Below are 23,324 nucleotides of genomic sequence, written 5' to 3' on the forward strand. Positions count from 1 at the left end.
CAATCGTTGTTTTAATAATGTCATGAAATATAGAAAAGAGGCTCGATGCTATGAAATATATTTAATTATTTCTTATTTTATATCATCCAACTTATTTGGAAACACTTTGCCTTTGACTTATTAAAATATAGTTCAGATTTAGCATAGCTTAATAAAAAAATCAAGGTTAAATTATGACAGCGCATTGCAATAATGGCACAAACTGTAATTAAACGTCGTATAGGTATCTATTCTTTAATTCCTATGTGCGAAGCACACCGATGCGTTACTAAAAGCTTCAAGTTGTTTAGCACTTGTAAGATTTACATCGCAACTGTACGACGAATCGAATATATTAATGCTCATAATATATTGCAAATTAATTAGTGCCGTGTCTTGGAAGTATTGAACATAACGTTTACGAGAAACTTAGGCACTGTGTTGTGAGAAACCTTTACATTGTTTTAATTATTTAGAGCTAATTATATGGCACACCAGGCGATTCCTATCCCTGAAGTTGGAATGGTGTATATCCGCGATATATTACAGACTTGATTACTTTCCTACTCCAAGAACTAATAAAAGTTGACCAGCAAAGCGAAAACTCGCGAGCGTCGTTTTTAATTGAAACACCGGACTGTACTGTATGAGTGATCAATGGCCAACATGCGCTATTTCTTTTTAATAGACGATGTATGGGGATATTCAATAATTGTTTTCTTTTAGGAGACAAAGGTTCTGTATTTGTTGTGAAAGGTATCGTAGCCTAAAGACTTTACTTGAAGTTTGACATTTATAATGGAGAAAGCAAAAAGTTCGTTCGAGTTATCACTGTAGAAGGAAGTTGAAGAAAGTTCTTCACTTTATTGCAGTAAGAAATATCGACTTAGCCACCGATGATTTTCTCTAGAAGCTTCGATAGAATGTAGTTTTTGCTTTTTACAGCTTTCAGTAGGACAAGGCTTGGAGAATTATTGTAATCAAATCTATGGCATTGGTCATTAAGCTCTATAGACGTACACTGTTCCTTCTAGATTTGCCATGACTCAAGAGTCAAGGCTAACTCTAATGGAGACGCCATTAGCAGTCTCTCTCTAAGCAGAGCTCCCGAGGGTAAACTGCCAAGCATTAATAAACAATGGTCATTTTGTTTGTACGCAATTTCTAGGTCGCTCTTGAAACGGTTTGTCCGTTCTTACACCTCGTCTGCTCGCATAAGTTCCATCAGTTTAACGAATCAACCAACGTTTTACCATTTCAATTTAACAGTGAATAATATATCGTTTACCATTCTATATTTATGAGTTTAATTCCGATTATTTGGAGAGCGCTTGCATTTTTAACTTTTTATTTTGCAGAAGTTGCGAAGCGTTATTTATTGCACGATGGCAAATTTGTTTTTGCGAAATTATAATTTACCAGCTATATCTGAACAGATTATTTTTAATTTTCAATCATATTTTTTTTATTTAAATTGTGTGAAACATCAATTGTTTGTATATTTTATGACATTTTTAAAGGATTTACTTTATGTTCTTATAATTGTACTTGACTGCCAAATGTTTATTTTAATTTTCCACACATCTCAGTTTTTATTCTTGCTCGTCCAAATATCGGTGCATCATATTCAGAAGAATATTACTGACAGAACGAATCTTTTCCTTATCTAAGTAATAGTTCTTACATTCTAAAAGTTTAATATTAAGTAAATAAAGGTTACATTAATGGCGAGAAAGCAAAAATTTGCTTTTTAAATTTCTCCTGAAAGACTGTTAAAATACCAGTTAGTCAAGTCATTTTAGTCGGGTTACGTGTATATTACATTCCAGGTTGACTCAGGACAGAAGGCAGACAAGGGATGTTGTCGCCGTGTATCCCTTTTACAGTGTTTTGTCTCGTATGAAGTAAACAAATTCCTTAACCCTCTTTACCTTACAAACGATTGAACAAAATTTATTATTAATTCGAGGGATGCGTTTTTTTTCTTTATTCGTACATTGTTAAGTTTGATGTGTTCCCTTTAATCTAACACACCCAAACATATAGGTAAAGTTACTTAAATATAATGGAATAGGGACAAATAACGTTATCAGAACAAATTTGAACATTTAAGCCACGTAATTAAACACAAACCTCAAATTAATAAAACGTTATGGTTATTGCCTGGCGGCAGCCCTATCTAACTAAAATATCTAGCTTGCAATGCATTTCTAAAATTGTTCCCGTCACTATGTAATTGCTATAATTAATTACCTTATTAATTCTGTTCGAAACATTTGTGAAAATAAAGAGCAAATACAAAGCTCAAAATCATTATTACTGGCATCAAAGGACTGCTTTAGTCGGGCGTTTCGTTGTAACTTTTAATAATTTGTATCATGCAAGTAAGGTACTAATTGTTATTTCCAACCATATCTTTATAAAACCATATCTTATAAGTACATATTTTAATCTCCTTCTAGGTCTTCCTTATTTTATATGAATACATATTAATGTGTTTATTTAGCAAGTTAATATTACGGAACAAGAATTTCGGCTAAATAAGCAAACATAAATTTTTAAGGTTGCTATGACCTCCCATCTGACCTTACAAGTCTTATGTTGATTGCAGTGGTTTTTTTACGACTTTTTTTATTATAGACATTGTCACTTTGGCTTATACCCCGTGCTCCGTCTAATGTCGGCGAGGCTTAGTATCATTATTAGAACTAGTTTAATGCACTTTTAATTTATTCGCATAGTTATAACGATTAAAATTGAGATAGGCGTATTTAAAGACGATTGATGCTGACGGAGCTTGTTAAACATAGATTGCGCCTCAATCGTAGTAGAAGGGTTGTTTGAATATTATAATAATAGTGAGAGTTCAAGGGCGTCTCGCCGCGCCGTTTTTAATATAAATATTATTGCAGTGCCTCGCTACAGAATAATATTTGCATATTTATAAGAGCAAGGGCCTCAGCTAACACGAAGGGGATCGGTTTTTGACATAATGGCCTTTTGTCAATATACTGTCTCAGTCATTACTCAGCCACAAGCGAGATGCCTGGTTATCTGCTGCAGACAATATGTTTCACGCTCAGGCTAGTTCAGTAATTTTCAGCGTAAACAAAGTTCGCCATTAGCTTTTTAGCTGTTGTGTTTTTTATGTTTCGACGGTGGAGCCTTTTAGAATTTCCCAGTTCTACTTTTTAAAGGATTTATTTTAAAACAAATTAATAAATGATCTTGAAAGTAATTTAACTTTTTCTACAGTGATTTTATTTGTATTCTAATAAATAAATGAGCGACGTAATTTAATGAACATTACAATAAACAAATATTAACTGAGTAGACTATAAACTGTATGCGGAACTAATTTTTGGATCCCACCCAGCAGGGTGTGTAAAATTGAACAGTGTAATTTATTTTATGGCTGTAGGGATCCTTAGTTGCATATTCTCCCAAGGGATAAATGATTGTATAAGCTGGCTCAGCTTTCGGTTTGTTGATATTATATTGAACGTTTATTTGCTTCAATCATGAATATTGAATGTCGACAATGAAATAGACGTTCTTGGAGAGAAATGGTTTCTCAGAGTTATTCAACATTGAATATTAATAATTCTTATAAAGTTTTTTTCACTATTTTAATGTAAAAGGTAGCCCTTTTTCTATGTCATTATAATTAATAGCCGTACATTAATAGAACAAATTACGATTCGTAGCAAGAACGAATAATATTAGGTCACTCATTAGTAGACTGAGAGGCCGCGGGCTGAATCGATTTGGTTCTGAAATGTATGAAAACCTTTAACATTCCGATATACAAGTTGTCGAAAGTCGAATTTCCTCCATAAAATAAAACGGGGTCGGGTTCACGTGTTGTATTTAATTAAAACGGCTTGCTGCTCGACTCGACCTGTTCTCAAAGGTATCGGATCTCACTTGTGGTAGTTATAGGAACTCGTTATTTTACTCTTTCGATCTTTTATTACTTTTCAATTTGCGATATTTTATTATAATTTTATACTGAATACGCTTCTCTAAACATTACCATACAAATGTAATATTTTGTGCGTGTGTGGAAAATGTCGAACTACCTTGATCTACATAGCACATTATATAGGCTCTATTTTCTACCAGTCAACAATAAGTACGAATACTATATAGAGTATAAATACCAAGGTAACACTGAAAATGTTTAGGAAATGAAAAACGGCTTAATCTAGATATTTGCCAATACTTTTATTTATTTTCGAAATAAACTCGGTTCCTCTCTACACATCGTCGCATCCGATGGAACCACTGAGACAAGCAGTGGGCCCATTCTTTCTTAGGCAGACCCTCTTCTATGGCATTTTCGAACGCTTTCATCGCATCTTCAGGGCTCGTAAAGCGAATACCTCGAGTTGTATCTTTAGTTCTTGGGAATAAATGAAAGTCGCAGGACGCCAGGTCAGTACTGTATGGCGGATGACTCATCATCTCGACACCTGCCATAGTCAAATATTCAACAGTCCGTTTTGCGGAGTGCGTTGTCGTGGTAGTGGATTTTTCCAAGACAACAGGCAAACAACGATTGACATACCAGTCTGCAGTAACTGTCCTTCCATCTTCTAGCACAAATGTCGCGAAATGATCTTTCCGACCAAAGATTGAGGCAATCATCTGTTTTCCTTGACTTCTTCTTTCTTTCCCTTAGTTGGCCGATCATCGAAACGAAACACACACGGAGCTGATTGTCTTCTGGTTTCGGGTTCGTAGAAAAATATCCAGCTTTCATCACCTATGACGATGTTAAATACAGCATTTGAACCGCCACCGCCGTTGAACTTATCTAACATTTGGCGACACCAGTCCATGCGAATGTGTTTCTGGTCGTCGGTTAAAGTATGGGTAGCCCATCTGGTACAAAGCTTCCTGACTTCTAAGTGTTCGTGCAATATTTTTTGAATTTGACTCATACCTATGCCTAGGCTTGCCCGTGTCTGCTGATAGGTCACTCTCTTATCTTCCTCTATCATGCGTCGCACAGCCCAGATGATATCGTCCACGCTTAAACTCGTCACACCAATTGTAAATAGTGGCACGAGACGTTTCATTTTCACGTGTAACAAGAGTTTTAGATTTGCCGCCAATTTACAAAAACAAATGACAAATTAATGCAATATACTATATTAGGTCACCAAAGAGTTCTAAAATTAAAATTTAAAAAAAGTTTTCATTAGCAAAGTTTGTAACTGGCTGGTTCTAAACATTTTCAGTGTTACCTTGGTATTTATACTCTTTACAGTATTCGTACTTATTATGTGTCCTCTAGTCTATAAACAGTCTCAATCGGCAATTTTCAGCTCTAATGGATTATGATTGAAGCATGTTAATATTTAGTATTCTACTTATCACTTTTATACTGGAACGAATTACGATTGCCTCTTAAATACGTTAAGTACTAACATAATATGAAACAAATAAAACGACAGCTCTTTTTACATTTAAAGACAAGTTCTTAATTGAACGCTAAATAAACACAAACTAACACTAACATAAACACGAAATAATTTCGGTCAAAATTATGTCAAAAAACGATTGAAACTTGTCAGCCTTTTCATTTACTTCAACGTTATAGGATATATTATCTATAACGAGTTTGTATATACGAAGGATTGAAAAACGAAAACGTTCAAAGTGAGCAAGATTTTTCCGTTAATTAGGTTAAGTAGTTTGTTCCGTAACCGCAAGGTAATTCAGTGAGGAGTAATTCGATGCGATACCGTAGACACTGGAGCCCTCTTAACGGCGCGAAATTATCGACATCCCCTCTCCCTAAACCCTTCTTGGAGTTATTTTAGGAACTACCACCATTTTACAGTACTCTTGTACAATCCTTCTAAAACAATTTTCCTAATTTTACACGTTTGTGTGCAACGGTAAGATTTCATATTCATTGGCTTTCCTGAAATTTTAATAAGATTTTTAAGTTTATCAAACATATAAGTTAACTTATTTAGTAACAATTAATTTAGTGAACGACGTAAGCTAAAAATTAACTTCCAAGTTTCATATGTAAAGTTGGCCACGCTGCTGGTATTATACTCTTAAAAGTTTTTCGAGATAAGTCTCTGAAGAAAAAGAAATGTAAATTTAATTAACAAAGTTATCCGGAGCTAAAACACAAGTTTTGGAAGAAAAACGAGCAAACTGACACGTTAATTTGATTCCTTCGAATTACAACTGGTTGAGAACGTGGGTTGTTCATGCTTTGAATGTCAAGGATATTGAGCTTTCTTTGTCTTCGCGATGTAGCTATACATTATGCTGCCTAATAGGTTTAAGCAATAAAAAATCATTAAAAAACGTACACAATTTACATGATATTTGCTTCTGACGGATAATAAATGCGTTCATGCTTCAATTATTATAACAAATACTAAAGTGTAAGTGGGACACTCATGCCTCGTATAATTAAAAGATTTCGTATTTTAAATAGATATACATACGTATATTTATGAATGATTTCGAAAAGTACATAGGTTTTTGTGCTTGTTTCAGAACATGCACACGTCACCCCTCTTTTCTACCCTTGGTCGACCATAAAGATGGTAGCCAATGACTCATAGATAAATTTTATTATTTTCAATAATTTCCACATGAATACATACTTCGATATGGTAAATAGTGTGTGCGGTATTGATTAACCTTAACCAACCGTGGTATTCTAGGGAAATGAATTTTAGTCTGCATTGTCTCATATCGTGGATCGTGAGGGCTATACTACTTTGCATTGATCCTGTAAATTGGTTGATTTTCCTATCGCAGATGTAAGTATGTACAGCGTAGGATATAGGACATCGCGTCGTAGTTACTTGCTTTTAAAAGTTACTTTTCGGTTAGCCACTTAAAAAGTAGAGCAAGTCTTACAAACTGCCAGTACAAAGTTTAAATATTCACACGTTCGCATTCTCGAGTTCCTCGTTTATTTTCTAGTAAGTGGGGCAGAATCGATCTAGGTGAGGTTGAGAAGTAACTCAAGTAAGTATCGTTTAATCTGCTGTAGCGCTTGCCGAGATAATTTCACGCCACGACGTCGACTTCGGTATGCAGATATCAATTTAATTCTACCCTCAATCTGTGAGTAGTTACTGATTGATCGAGCTTGAGCGTAGAATGTAAGCTTTTTGCAACAATATAAAATGTAATAAACATAGTGATTAAACATTGAAATATCCTTATTTTGACAAGCTCAGAGTTAGATAAGCAATGTAGCAATGTTGTTTATGAGACCAAAAAATATACATATTTAAAATGATCAAAACGCAAATATTATAATTACAACACTAAATGTAAACGGAATAACGTCATAGAGTCTAAGAAAAATAATAAAATTTAGAGTAAAATATAGAACTTTGTATTTTATTTTAGATGTTAGTTTGGTTATTGTATAAGTCTACATTATCACATTACATTACATTATTTTATTAATATAGTAATGAACTTTTGTACATTATCACACCGTTAGAATTAATCTTTTCTCTTTTCTTGGGGTTCTCTTTTGTAGGGTTGCCTGTAACAGATTGCTTATTAGTAAGTTACAAGTTGTTAGCGATGATACCGCCCGTTTCCTCCTTAATATTTTTATTTATTTATCTGATTGTTTATATGAATAATAGTGCAACAAAGTGAAAATAAATATTTTGTTTCACAGGGCAGGAGGCTCTCTTGATGTGATAACGCTGCCCACTGTCAATTCCAGAGGACTCGCGAACGCGTTGCCAGCCTTTTCAGAATGGGTTCGCTCTTTTTTTTAAGGATCTTAAGTCGTATTTGTTCGGAAATACCTCGACAAGCAGCTTGTTCAACATAACAGCGGTGCGCGGCTAACTATGCCTCAAAAGCGCAAGGTCGTCAACGATTGGAACCGCTCTACATTGAATAAGGTTAAGTGGAAGGAACTGGTACTGAGGGGCTACCGCCCAGATGTGAGAATAGTACTCTATGAGGGGACGAATTTACGCTTTATAGAGTTGCAAGCGATGGCCCGGAGTGAAGAAAATGTCTCGCCTTGCTGAGCACACCAAGCTTCTTAGAGGCTATTTAGAATTTGCCAAATGTCGGCGAAACTGATCGTCGTTCCATATATATCAACGCCCAACATTCCGATACATTTATTTTCCTTTCAATAACATTATCTATAACGAGTTTGTATCTCTGCCTAGATAATTGATTTGTTCAATAATAAAATGCATTCAAGCTCTATATGAACTAGGCAAGGGGCAAAAGAAAATTGTACTATCGCATATTAGAGTTACCCTCCGCGTATATCAAATGAAGTCTTTCTAAACTATTCGGAGCAAGGATTCGATTGACGATCTCGATACAGTGACCGAGTGATCTTGATAATTAATATATAAGTAAAGGGAAATTTGTTATTTTCTGTAATAGGGAAATTCTCAAAGTGGTTCATTATTCCCAGTGTATTAAACATACACGTAAATTTAAAATAATGTTTTCTATAAAAAAATAACGTAATAGTAACGGAAAGTAGGTGTAAATATTGTTAACAGTTATTTATAACCTCGATTTGACATTATTTTGGGCTATATAACACGGCACATTTTATTAAAGTTATTAAGACATTATATAAAAAATAAATCTTGTTTTTACCTTAAAAATTATATTATAAAATATTTAATAGGAAATTCAATAATAGTTCGTTACATTACCGATTAAAAGGTTAAAATGAAAATGTTCTCTTTCACTTCCCAAAAATGTAATGACCACAATCTTCCTTAATATGTTTTAATTACATAATTTGGATTAAAATAAAGAAGGTAAGTAAAATTAAAATAAATTTTGTGAGTTAAATCCACACGACTGGTGAATAAATTAATGTGAAATAATCACATGACAATTGATAATGACAAAAAAGCTTTTGATAAGAACTTTTTGATTATATAGCGTGAAAGTATTAACCATGGATCAAGTGTACTCCATCCAAGCGTAAGCCAGGATCGATATACATGATTGTAAATGTAGATTGATTGGCCCGCGTCTTTTTTCACATCTAGTGCAGTCTCTCCATTACGCTGCTATTCTGAGAATGAGGCACTCATTGGCGGATTTCATTTACATTTGTACTTGAATAGGAGTCGCTAAATTTTATTAGCACGTTTATTTTGCCAGAAAGAAGTATAGAAAGGCCTGTTTAATATATATTTTAAATACTTTAAAATCGAAGGCTACTTTTTACGTGTGAATATATATTTTACGTTCTTCGTATTCGTATGTCCAATAGTTCAATGAGCATTAAAGTAGCTTCAACTTTTTTATAATCCCTTCTTAAAATTAAATATAAGGAACCCGTCCTGATACGATCTAAGACTGCCCAAGAATATTGTTCTTGGGCAGTATTCTGAGGTCTTACGATCTAAATATTTCGTAATACTTCTGAACAATTACAATTAAATAAAGAAGAAAATCCATCAAATCCAGCTATAAACTCTGCTTATTTGCTATTTTCCATATACTATCAGCTTTTGATTACGAGTAAATGATAAATCAATACTGTTTTTAAATTCATTACTCAGAAGTCAGTCTGTCGATTGTTTTCTGATTATGCGTGTTTTAAGTGCGTCTACTGTAACAGTTTACATATACATGTATTAACCCTGGATTCTTAAAAATAAGAATAAGAAATATTTTGTGATTTTTTCACTTAATTAGAAGGTCATGAACTTTTATGTGTCTTAAAAATGCAGCGTTGATTTAAAATATAAGTTTCACTGCAGACGAAAAAATATGAATATTATAAAATACCAGTCTGATATTACACTATTTAGAAAACTTTATTTAATTTTGTCTAGCCACTAAATGTATTATTCAACTGGATCTTCCAGTTGAATCAAAATTAACAACAAACGTTTATTTTCCGAAATTGGTTCGTCTAAACTAAACATGTATTATTAAGACAAAAAAAACTCCAGAGAACTAGCTGAAATAAATCGCATAACTTAAACATGGGAATACCGTAACCTAACTATTACAAATATTTAAAAACGAACTCATTAAATATCAAAAAGTATGCAATAAACGCTCGCCGCCCGTCGGTGTTGAAATTAATCCTAGATCAAAAGTTGGTGGTGTCCGGCCAAGCTCTATTTACATTTCGGTCTGAGCTATAAAAGTGCGTCTTTTTGTGCTCGCCGACTAATTTAGATTGCGTTTTGTGGACAAAGTGGCGCAAAGTTTGCTGTTAAAAAAAATATATTTACACAATAAATATATAAATGATATTTTACATAAGTTAGGATTTAAATAAGCCTAAGTAGGATAAAGCTAGAAAAGTTTTTCATGTAAGATTAATAACTATTTTAATGAAACAAATTAAATCAGATGGTAGTAATCATGAACCGTAATTTTCGTGGCTATTCCAAGTAATTCAAGGATAGTTATAATTTATTCTGTCGTTTTTCTTTGACATCTTTCCATTTCGTAATTGTACATTTTTCAGTAGGTCTCAAGGGTTTGGTAACTCCAAAAGCGTAAAGCGTATCTACTAAAAATTCTATTAATTTCCTTTTCCCTTTAAACCCTGACACGAATTAACAGTGAATTTTTGATCGAATGAATATTCATTCTAAGTTGCTCTATATTATAGACAACTTGTCAAGATTTTTACTATGTTTATGATGGACATCCGTAGTCTAAGATTAATTCATTTATTTTTAAAACTCAATTAACAAGCACTATTTAAAACAATAAAAATGGTATCGAATGTCTAAAGTTCCACGGGCGTCCCATTCCTCGAGAATCGTGAATGTAAAGTTTCAGTTAAATATTTTATTAAATTTCAGTGAAACAGTCATTTTAACAAGTTTTTACTGGTCTATTAATGTAGTTCTGGTAAAGGAAAGCTTATTCTCGCTTCTTAACTTTCAGCTAATTCAATCCTTTGCTTTAAGACATTGTGCGAAACGTGCTTCAGATTCCATTTCCAGATTTTTGTCTGAAGCATTTGGTAATTAATTACCTTTTGGAGTGTACGACTAGAATAATCTTGATTTTTTCCGTGGCATAGCTTCGATTTCTTTGTTGGCCTCAGTGGCGATTCTAATTTCGATTGCAAAGGGAATTAGGGAAAGCGCGGAAGACCGATCTCCTACGAGCCTAAACAAAAATATAAGTGAAGTGAAGAATATATTGAAACACAAACTATATTTATTAATGAAATCCACAAAGGTAGCTTAATAACTCGGTTACACTACACAGGCGCACGGCAAAGCTTCTTGAAAACATGTCTTGGAATTCAAAGAACTTAAAAATTGATGTGTTTAATTAAAATATAGTGTGTGTGTCTAATAAAAGAAAAGCGACCTGAAAGGAAGTTGAAAGAATTACATATTTTGATATATTATTAATGTATATGACTATTAACATATTGACATTTATGAGAATATTTTGTATGTATGGAAAAATATAGATATCTTTAAAAATAATAGTTACTTCCATAATTATAGTACTGCTAATAAATACAAAATTAGCGCACCAACCACAAGGCTGCATAAATCGAGTAATTCTTTCCAAGGCAATTGTATACGTTTTTTCAACAAAATCCCTAGTGATATACAAATGTTGTCAATAACTAAATTTCAATCGTAAATTAATATAAAGTTGTTTGATAAGGCCTATTATAATACAAATGATACATTAAACGATCTACTAGTGAACTAGTGCTTGGATATGAATTGATACGAATTGCAGTAGGTAGTAGTAGGTCGCCACTGAAACTCTCGGCTGCAGACTCGGGGGCGATCGTCAACATCCACGACTGTTTTAATGTAAAGGGAACAAAGCCTGATCCATGCGGTATCAAATTATTTCAGTAAAATTAGTATTATTATTATTTTCTTAATCTTAATTCTTCTTCTTCTGGCCATGCGTCATACTCGTGAACGGGTGCTACTTGTCCACCACAAGTCCAATTGTCGTAGTTGAATTCGTGTATGCGGTGATATTAGTTATTTCGACTACGTATTTGCCTGTTGTTCCCACGAGAATGTTAGTGCGTGCTCCTATATCACCATGCCTCCTGATGATAAAGGACAAATCATTATTTTTAATGATTAATTACTTAAGATGTCACGTGGAACTTGGCGTAATGGTTGCAGCTCCTTAAAAATGTTATGTAAAACAAAAACTTGGCGATTAAAAAGAGTGGCGGAGAGTTTATTGCCAGTTATTCTCTTCCGTTCGCCCTAAATTTGAGAGCTTGCAGTAAACGTACAATTAGAAGCATTACATATACATTTCTGTTTTTGGCGTTCATAAGTGTACATTGTGTTGCCTATATAAATAAATGATTTTGAATTTAATGGCGGCTGCGGGATTTATATTTCATACACATAATTGAGAATGAAATTGCAAGTAAATTTCAAATTCGACCGATATATTGTTCAAAATATTATCTAAGTCTCTCAAGTGGTTGATCACTTTTGTTCGCTGTGTCGCCGGATATATTCACTTACAAAAGCATGTTAAGAATACAAATAACTTTATAACACGCCTGGGATCCTGTGTACCTGCTGGATTTCACTCTCTCGTGCTTATAATATACATGATACTTACAATTACAGGATTAATAGTTTTCATTTTCTTCTAGATAAATCAATAAAAGACAGTGCATTATGACATATGTTGAATGGCAGTATATTCTACAGATTCGATTCTAATCATCGATTAAAGTATAAATATTATACTCACATAATAAAGAAGCAACTTCGTTACTCAACATGTTATTGGGGAGTCAAACTATCTAAATGTTTATTTTATTGATTTTCACACGAGTCTGCACTCCGATATGGCTACAATAGAATTAGTTTGACATAGTTCCATCTTGTTGCCTAAATGGACGGACTGCTGCTTTAATTCTGATGCTTAAAGAACCCCTCATTTATGAAATTTATTTAGTGTAATGGGAGTTAGGACTTTGCCTCCGATTTTTTTTCAGAGCATCCGTTCCACAACAAATTGATTTTATTACGCTTGATTAATTTTATAGTGTATGGAATTAAAATGTCTGTGCCTTTCAATGTCCATTTTACATGGCTCGTGGTCACCAAAGTATGATTGCTAAAAGAGATCGTTTATAGTGATTGTAGGAGAAAAGTTTGCATAACTACGTGGGTATTAGTCAGGAATACTACTAAGTAAATATAAAAGAGGTGAAGCGACCCGACTCCATCATTACGTGATGAGCGTCAATTAGCGACAAAAGCTTCGGCTGGGATTTTTCCGGAAGGGGAATTAAGAGCTTTCTTAATGCATCGAATTCCATCCCGTTAGTCAAAATTGTAATTGCGTTGCACTGTTGTTCCGCCCTTGACTCGCTAACGAATTTTTAATACCGCCGTAAACAATGGCGTCGCGGGGGGTGTTTAAATTTAATTGCAGGTTTAGTGTTCATGGCGATATAGTGTTTTATGTACGGGTGTGATTGCAATGCTATATTAAAAACATGTTAAAAGCATTTTAGTCCATATTCTTTTAAATAACAATCAAGTCAGACCTTAAGTCTTTGGTGTTGGTCACCGATCATAACTTTAAGCTACAGGTAAATATCTGAAATACTCCTCATGTGTAAATGCGGTAAAAGACCCGACATTCCTACGTACATGCTCTATGTTGAATGTTGTCAGCAAAGTCAAGTTAAATCCCAACCCCAGCTCCTGCCGTCAACCTCCGATAATCTCAGTTGAATCACATCACCAGACGAGCGACCACTGCGTGTACTCATTTAGCTGACTCCCCCCCCCTCTAAACTAAGGAGATTTACCATGACATTCACTTCCAATGACAGAAGAGTTATGACTTTTTCTATGACTGCCAGTTCGCTGTGACTGCTACACAGCTCTCGGTTTAGGGTTGGCAACATTGGAGTAGGGTGCGTTGGGGTGAGGAGGGTTGCGTCACGTGCGAGGTCCGCACTCCAGCCCGACGCATGCGAGACCGCGGGGCGCCGGCGGCGCAGGCGCGCCCCTCTGTCCCCGACCCGGCCCTCAGTCAGCCACCGGCGGCCGTCCCGAACGCTTTACTGGCGCCCGAACGCGTCGCGAGTGCTTATCGAGTGATGTCGACTTGTGACTAGTGCCATGATCGTTCACTGTGCCCTCCTGGCGGCGCTGCTCGCCTCAGCCGCGGCCGCTTGGCAGGAAAACGTCCGCCCGAAGGTCTTCGCACAGCTAGGTTAGTGCATGGCCTCTGATGTTGACCGGAAACCAATACTCTTAATATCACTGTGTAATGCTTAACAGAATTCGTGTTTACGTCGCCTCGGCCGTAGTCGGCACACGCGCATCAAAACATGCGTCGAAAGCTCGTGTTTATCTTTTTTGGGTCAGCACAATCAAAACAGAAAGCTTCATGACTGCGTAATCGGTAACATTTTATCATTTTTATTACTAAAACACTTTCACTGATTGAACGTTGTTAAAGAAGTTCTTGAAAACCACAACTTGAGGAATGTTTCGTAAGACGTGAGCTTAAAATCACAAAATTGTGTTGTTAGGTTATGTCAATTCTGTTAAAGGAGGTTATAGACTCCCGTTCTTATCGCACTGTCGTTGCCAGTCGTGAGCTTTCTCTACGTTGAATAGGATTATAATAAATGTCATTCATTTCATCTATACATTTGGATAATTAATATTGATGGAATTGTTATTTACTGCTAAATACTTAATAATAGTTTAATCACTTTTTTGTATTTAAATCTCATTTAATAATCTACATAAGTATTTTTTTACAGTTTTTTAACATAAAGAGTAATAGTCGTAAAACAAACGATATGAACTTTGGTGTCGGAAAATTTGTGGGGAAACGTGACCGACATGACATGCTTCTTTAAAAAAATGACATAAATACAAACATGAAATTTAAAGAGGCTCCATATCGTTTTCATCGCCATTGTTTTAAAGAAATCAAAAAGCTTTGCGATTTCTTGACATAGTGTTCTAACAATCCGTACGGAGTAGACACGCGATGCTTCCTGTATGATAAAGAGGAGGACCGTGCCTCTATTGTTTTATTGTGCCGCCTGCATTGCAGGGGACAGCCACGTGCCTCTCATTAGTGCATCACAAAGCGAGGCAGTTTGTTCTGCGTTTTGCAATGTTACGCTCAGAATAGCGATCCATACCATGTTTAACGTAGCGTACTAAACTTTGTCTAACTCAGCCGAATGCTGCGATTGTTGCGATTATTTTACTGTTTCGATGCAACAATTTAGGTTTGTATTCTCTATTACTACAACTAGACTAATTTTTAAGTAGGAATATATATACAAACGAATTATAGCAAATAATCGCAACCGGACAATTTTGGTAGATTTCAAAATGCAATAAATATAAGGAAATGTGTATGGAGGACTAGATTGAAAGTAGTTTGCAGAAAGTATAATTTTATACAAACTTTATATAACATTTGGAAATGTTTCTGATTTTAGTAACTTTGCTTAGGACGATAATGACTTGAGAATTAAGATAATAAAATTGTTTTGTTTACTTAATATGATGTGTATAATATAATTTATGGTCCCATTACGTCCGCAATGAGACCAATTAAAGTGAGTGAATAAACAAACGTCAGTCTAGACATTTACAGGTCCAACGCATATCCGTTCATTGTTTCTTTTAAAATATTTTATGAATTTGATTTTGTAAGAATATTAATTATTTTTTTCAATTAATAATTCAAATTTCACGTCAAACATCTAAAATCACAGATAATAGAACTGTCGATTTAAAGATCAAAAGCAGCCTTGAATAATATTACTTTTTAGTCACTCACATTACTAATAGAATTTCTCCAAATCCTTACGGCTGACAATATTATGTGCCTTTTTTCCTGGTAAGAAGATATTGTAACGAGGTATGCACTCAGGGCTTATTATTCTAGTATAAGATTGTGCCACCGAACCGTTCTTTGTGGTACATAATTTTTCGTCTTAAAAACATGTCACATGTTCAGTTTTAAAAAAGTGTATCTATTATTATTTATATTTCTGTCTTTATTGGTAAATTTATTAGCAGATAGGCGAACCATGCTCAACAATGTTTTCACTGTAAAAGCCAGGGTTTAAACTACATAATGTGGTTTTGTATGACCACTTTGCCTGACTGGAAATCGTAGATATTTCTGTATTCATATAAATATAGTCCGCCTCTTTTTTCGAGATAATAAAGAAACGGATTTGTGTCTCTTAACAAAAGAAAAGCTATTTTCAACGTGTGAATTGAGAGCAGCCATTAATGGACTTTAAGAAAATTGTTTTTGTAATTCATTAGCGATAGACGAAAGTCGTCTATTTTTATTTTTAAGTTTGCTAGTTTTTACATTTTAAATGAAAATTAATTACATAAAACACAGTTAAATAAATTATAAATTACACAATATATATACATAATTTGTTGTTAGAACCGATGAAAAGTTATTGGGGCCGATAACATTATAAAATACATTAAATATTTGGATAACAATAAGTTGCGTAATGAGTACACATTACGATACCCTTTCTTTCCGAATAATAAATCTTATGCAAACATCAAGGTAAGAAGATACCGTTAGGTTAAGGCGATTGAAAACCAGTTTGCAAAAAATGGTTTAATCCCGATAAAATTTGAAACCACTATAGTTTCATCATCAGAGAAACCTAACACAAAATAACAAAACGTTTTGTTCGTTGTTGTATTCATGGAGGACAGGGCATTATACACCCACGTTGAAGTCTAGAAAGCTATTTATCGATGATAAGTGTCGGAAATGACTTATAACAGTAAGATAGTATATATCTAGACCGGTTCGTGGCCTACGTCATTTTCTGTCTGATCACTGAACTTGCTAGTTTCACCTTGCTATGATTCATTAACTGTTGAGAAAGGTTAGTGGTGTTGCACCAACTTATTCACACAGCTTTTCTGTACGAAAGTTTGATCTCTATATAACAAATGGTTAAATCATCTTAAATTCATATTAAGTTTATTGTTTAATTTTTGTTTAATTAAATGTCTAAATGAAAAGTAAACAAAAATCCTCCATACACCATTGATTTATGGAAGTACACAACAACTTATGTAATTACCCATCACACACATATCATTTTCTACTGTATCAGTTAAAAGAAATCTGTTCTAAAATGTATGACAATTACGGTGAACTTAAATTAGATAAAGATAATTACTTAATGAAAGATACTAATTCGACAAATGCGGATTACGTACCTGATAGGTCCTGGAATGTGATTTAACAACACTGTTTTTAAAATTGATCAGCCCATTACCGAATATACCGAGCTTTGAATGAATGTGAATTGTAATAGCGAAGAATTCGAATGAGAGGCGCCTGAATTCATAGGTCGGTTTCTACAGACTGTTGATCTGTTGATTTTGAAACTTGAGAATCAATAAGGGACGGAAATGATAATATTCTGTAAGATTCGTTACTATTCTGTTTTTGTACAAGAACATAACGCCGTTTAGAGATCTCCGATCGTACAGTGAGATTAAGACATTTTAATTAAAACATATATAAAAGTGTTGTAACTCTATAGGTATATTTCCTTACTAAATATATTAAAAAAAAAACTAATGCATAATATATCACGTTGAAATATAAAATAATGTACAAAACCATTTTAAGGAGGAACACAGATTTATAGACTCTTCACAATAAGGTTCTAGCTATACTTTACATCAATTTAATATCGCGTTATGGTTTCGACCGCCCCCTGGTTTAGTTTGTGAAACGTTTAAATAGGTCCATAAAGCAACTGTACACCTGACGAAGAAATAAATTACTTAACAGGATAATGCTTTTATACCCTGGAATGTTTAGAACGTGTCGCGTTTTGCCTTATGGGTATTTATTGGGACATTCGTCAGAAGCCAATACTCAGGGGAACTGTTATGTGGTTGGGGTGCATAATACCGATATGACGCGATGTTGTTTATGATTGGACTCTCCACTACAATTTATTTTATTTCATCCTCGATCGATAGGGAAATAAACTCAGTCTAATGACAGCATTATACGGCACCCAATTCGAGAGAATATTTCCATCAACACGGTTCAATGTTTGAATACAATGCAAGAAAAGACGTTCGACGCTCTGAATGCGACCTTTGAGGAGAGTCCGGTACATATGAGAAAGTGGGTCGCAATTGTGATTAATAAAAATCATATCGTACCCGCAACGATAACCGCTAATCAAAAAGGACAAAAGTTCAAGCGTCCATTGACAATGCGATCGCTATTAGGCGAATGGAATGTGCGTAATAAACGAAATAAAATGCGCTCTAGTGTACGGTTATAGAGTTGTTTATGGTTTGATTCGTTGTAAATATTGATTGGTAGATTTAATGTGAACCTTAATTTAAAGTAATACAGTCTTGTCTCAACTGTCAATGCTCCGCATTGAGTTGCGGCGCGGAGACACACGTGCGTGTGGCGTCAAAAACGCGTCGGCATGAGGTCCGGGGTGTAAGCGGAGGAGCTGTGGCGCCGCCTGGCGGGAGAAAGACAATTTTATGTCAAGACTATGTTGTCTACGCCCAGTGTGGGATTTATGGTAAATCTATTCTTTGACTTTATGCTCATATGGATTCATGTGACCTTATTTAATGACGTACGTCCGGAGCGTGTGTGAACATGTTTAATAATGTCTGGGAGATCTGTAGAGTTCGGAAAGCGTCTGCAAAATAGATATTGCATTCCATAAATAAGACCGTTAACCGCATGTGCATGACATTTGTTCCACTATGCATTTCCTTTGCGAGAGCTCGCGGGAACTCTCATAACTTTCTCGAATACGTTATGAAGATTGGCCATAACTTGAATGTGCTATAACATTTTTTGATATTGCTTTTCTACCAAACAGGAACATAATGGAATACGATATCGGCCGTTCGATTCAAATCTGAAACGCGGAAGAATAGAGATGAAATAAAAGGGAACGATGTTTTTATTGCGTTCCCTAAAAGTAAAGGGCAAACATTGGTTTAGAAATGAAAATATTTGCCGAATTCGGTACGCATAATGCAAGTAAGACTTGCAAAACGCTAGGTAAGTGTGCCTAGTCCATTGTCATGCAGTTTTAAATCCGGATTAAAAAGGAAGCTCATAATAAGTCCTATGAGGGGATCTACATTCAGGCTCTCGTTTTGTTGCAACTTCGTTGTAACGCTCCGCCATTGTGCAACGCAAAAATAGTTTACATTCACAAACTAGGCAGGCTCTACTTTTGTTTCCATTGTCCGAATCAATTGCTGCCGGACTTAATTGATAAGCTGCTCCGGTCGACACGTAAAAATAAAAAAAAAAATATGTTTATTATGGAATATAAGATATAGGTATCACTAATTCCACGTCATTAAATTTAAATCGGTAGACATCTTTACTCATCGGCAAAGAAGACAGAGGGTGTATGCCGAGAGAAAAAGCCGGTGTAAAAACTCTCGGTAATCTTTTAACATAGCATATGTTCATACAAAATGACTATGGCAAACAACACTTAAACAATTATTGCAAATTAATTAGAAGAAGGCTGTCCAGCATTAGTCCCTTTTACAACTAGATAATCGTTAACTTTATAGTAAGCCTTTTTAGACAGCTTTTCTTTAAGACATTTCTTAAATTTATTAAAAGTCAGAGATAAAAGAGCCCCTGAGATTTGATAAAAGAAAAGTATCCCTTTGCCCAAAAAGGAATGATTAACTTTAGATAATTGCAGCCTGCGTTTGTTCCGAGCATTAAGATTATGCGTATGTTCTATTCTAGTAAACCTACCACTAATTTTATTTTATTTCATTCTCGATCGATAGGGAAATAAATTCAGTCTAATGACAGCATTATACGGCATATTTCCTTGAATTTACCTCTTAGAGAAACCTACAGTTTAATTTATAGATTGCACGAATAGCCCTCTTCTGCAGGATGAAAATAGTTTCGACTATAACAGCATGACCCCGTAATAATAAGCCAGGTAAGGCGTGAGGTTCGATTCTTAGATAACAGAATATATTTGTCTATAATGGCTCTTGGAATATGCAGACGGCCTCATTTGCAGCTAGTCCCATTAAAAACCCTTTACATTTGTAAAGGCTCCAATGAATGGGTAGCAGTCAATGGGTCGAAAGAAATGGGCCAGTCAGTGACGCAGGCTAGTAGGCGAGTGAAACGCACTTCTAGACCAGTTTATCGAGATCTTTAAATATTAGCTGGAGTGGTGATTCGTTTGTAGGTTACATACATGCCATAGACTTCAATACGTATATTAACGCGGGTTTAGCAATTCCTTTTTTATTATGAAATAAAATATCTTATTAAATCCTATTGTATTTAATATATTTATTGTATGCACACGCAACTTAGGTTCTAAAGCTGTTGCATATACACGTGTTGCTGCTGAAGAAATGAATAAGAATGCCATAATAATGCGTGATAAGAAAGTTTTACTTTTTGCAATAACTTTTATTTTTATTTCTATCGTACTAAGCTAACATCGAGTGAAGTAGGGGAGGCCGCGGGAGCTTGTCGATGGTAATGAGCCAGGTGCCTTGTACAATGTGAAATTAACAATAGCGCGAGGGTCGCTCACTATCGCGTACTTTCTATTCCGATTGAAGGATGTTTTCCCATGTTTTAATCATAGGCGGTCATATGGAAATGTTTTCTGTAATTTGATTTTCGTCCATTAATGATTAATGAGCGAGCCAATTTCAATACTCGATGTATATTAATCCTTAAGACACAGGAGAGGTGTAACTGTAAATACAGCATGTTAAAAATATGCAATCGCCGAGACAAATGTATTATTCTGAAGCAGCAGAATTTCATAATTATCATCAGTCTCTTCATCTTCGTCTTTTTTGTGGATATATCCAATGCGTAAATTTTTTTGGTTTTATACTTTTAGAAATGTATCTGTTTTGTTTCCTAAATGAATAAATAAGTCTTTATTTTTGGTCCATTTTTTTCACATTTATGAAAAGCAATATATAATCAGGTATGAATTTAATCAGCGACTTTCTAATTTAACCAGCACATAATGAAACGTTAATTGTATAAATGTCCATCAGCTAGAGAGTCGATAGAAGCAAAGCATATTCCGCTCGGAGTGATGTATATTTAGTGATTTAAAAATAAACAAGCCATGCGGCCGCGCAACCGCATCTCCGGGTACTCTTGAACTTGATCTTCTGTTAGGGCTACCGATTGTGTTGTATACCACACAACCGTGCATACTACGAGAAATATTTGTGCAAACGAAAACCACAATCAAATTCTCCTAAACTTAATTAGTTCTGACATAAACTAGACATCAATTATAAATTCATTGTGCATATCGTTCAAACAAATACTGATTTAAGGAAAAACACTTTATGGAATCAAGTTTGCATTGCCACTTAGAAACTGTTATGTTAAACTTCTTTTCTTAAGGACGAGACCCGCAGCCTACGTCGTGGTGTATCACACAGGAGGCTGATGTAATGTTATAAACAAAATAAATGTACCCTACACCCTATCGGCGATTATGGGATTTTTATTACTAAAATAAACAGTCATTGGTACATCTATAGCAAAAGAATGAAAATCACGATTTTGTGAATACATTTAGCAACCCTATTTGAGATCAGTGACTGCTGCCGTATTGATAATGATATTTTATGGTTTTTAAATTACCAGTTTAACAATTGTACAACACAACAATAAACTAGTGTCTGAATCTAGTTTAATTAAATGTTAATTTGAGTTGAGCGTAAATTACAATCTTTGTCTTATGAGAAAAATATTTTTGTCTAGAGTCGTGGCGTAAAAGTACCTCTCGATGCCGTCATGAGAACTAAACCAGAGTCGCCGATGGGAGAGAAATATATATTTGTACAAAGTATAGGAAGCTTGCAGTATTCTGAACGATGGAGTCACTCGGAGCATTAACGAATATAATAATTGTATTATTACAATAATTCAGTGGAAATAATTTAGGAAATATCGTGAAGTTTGTTATGAAATGAGAATCCGAATCGTAAAGTATTAGTAACAAGAATCACATTAGACGCTTCTCTGGCGAGATTTACATTTCATCAAAATACAATTTTGATTTTTCCTTTACATTTCGGAACACCTTTAATGAAATATTACTTTGAAAATAGGGTTTCACTCATTCAAAATCTGATTTTCATCACTTTAATTAAATTGCTGCTTTGTTTCTTTTCATCGCGGATTGTGTTTTCTTACTAAATTAATTTCGCTTAAATAGTAATTAAAACGATTTTACACGTATTTTAAAAATGAAGTAGGGCTTAACATTTGACCTAAGGATTAGTTTTTTTCATAAAACGTTTTAGAGTTTTTCTAATTAGACTAAGAATAAAAAATGTCAATCGAGGGTCGTCCACGGTCCAGGTAGATAATGCAAGAGAGAAGTTTAAGGATGCAAATTATAGCTTAAAGCAAACAATATTTGATATTAGCAAAAACCATTGACCCAGTATAATTATTATTAAGTTCTCGGGTTCATTGGTTTAGCGAGTTCCTGTTGGAAACTCGACTTACGCTTACTTACTTCCTTAGTGACATTGGATTAGTTGAGACTTGAGATAAGTTTGCGATGTTATATCGTGTCTTAGATAGCGATAGGTTAATGGCATTCGTATTATTAAAACTTCCTCTTGTCTCGAGTGAATATCTAACATATATGTTTTAAAGTCATTTTAAGCCGTAAAATTCAGGCTCCGATTCTTGATAAAACAATAATTGCATCTTAAATGAAAGAGATGTTACTCCGTGTTACTTTCATTCGTATTTGTGTTTATTAGGCTTATTTATTTGCGGGAGTGATATAAATGAATCGTTCTAAAGTGTTTTGTAGTCTATAATACGATTATCATCAAAAGGCCTTAACAAATTATTTTCTATATAGCTACATAGCGCGATTCTAGAGCTCATCATTTAAAATAAAAAATGAAAAGTTAACGTTGAAATTTTCCTATTAATGCTACGTGATTATATTATAAGAAATGTTGCTTTTTATGACACGTCAGTCGTAATTGTCTAGGAGCGAGTTTGGACCCTGGGGGGTAAACTCCTTGGCTGCGCGATAATGGCCTTTAAGACCATAACCATATTTATCCTTAATGATGTCACACTGCTTTATTACTTATTTCTAGATACTTGAATGTTAGGTAATGCTATAGTAATCCACTTTGTATTTGGACGTTTTACTTTAAGACGGAAGTGGGTTTGTGTCATAATTAAAAAAAAAAAAACAAAAGCGGCTTAGACCTTTTATGCAGTTTTAGTAGTAGTTTTTGTATGAG

At 34.5% G+C, this 23,324-nt stretch overlaps 1 protein-coding gene across 2 annotated transcripts in view; it reads left to right on the plus strand.

Moving 5' to 3' along the window:
- Nucleotides 1-14,033: 14,033 nt before the first annotated feature.
- Nucleotides 14,034-23,324, plus strand: part of LOC123716021 (semaphorin-1A) — a 185,490-nt gene continuing 176,199 nt past the window's right edge. For both annotated transcript variants that reach the window (XM_045671498.1, XM_045671499.1), the window contains exon 1: nt 14,034-14,199. In XM_045671498.1, the coding sequence (XP_045527454.1) occupies nt 14,106-14,199 (94 nt within the window). In that variant the 5' untranslated portion in view covers nt 14,034-14,105. The remainder of the gene's footprint in view (nt 14,200-23,324) is intronic.

This window comes from Pieris brassicae, chromosome 11, assembly GCF_905147105.1.
Source record: "Pieris brassicae chromosome 11, ilPieBrab1.1, whole genome shotgun sequence".
Lineage (NCBI taxonomy): Eukaryota > Metazoa > Arthropoda > Insecta > Lepidoptera > Pieridae > Pieris > Pieris brassicae.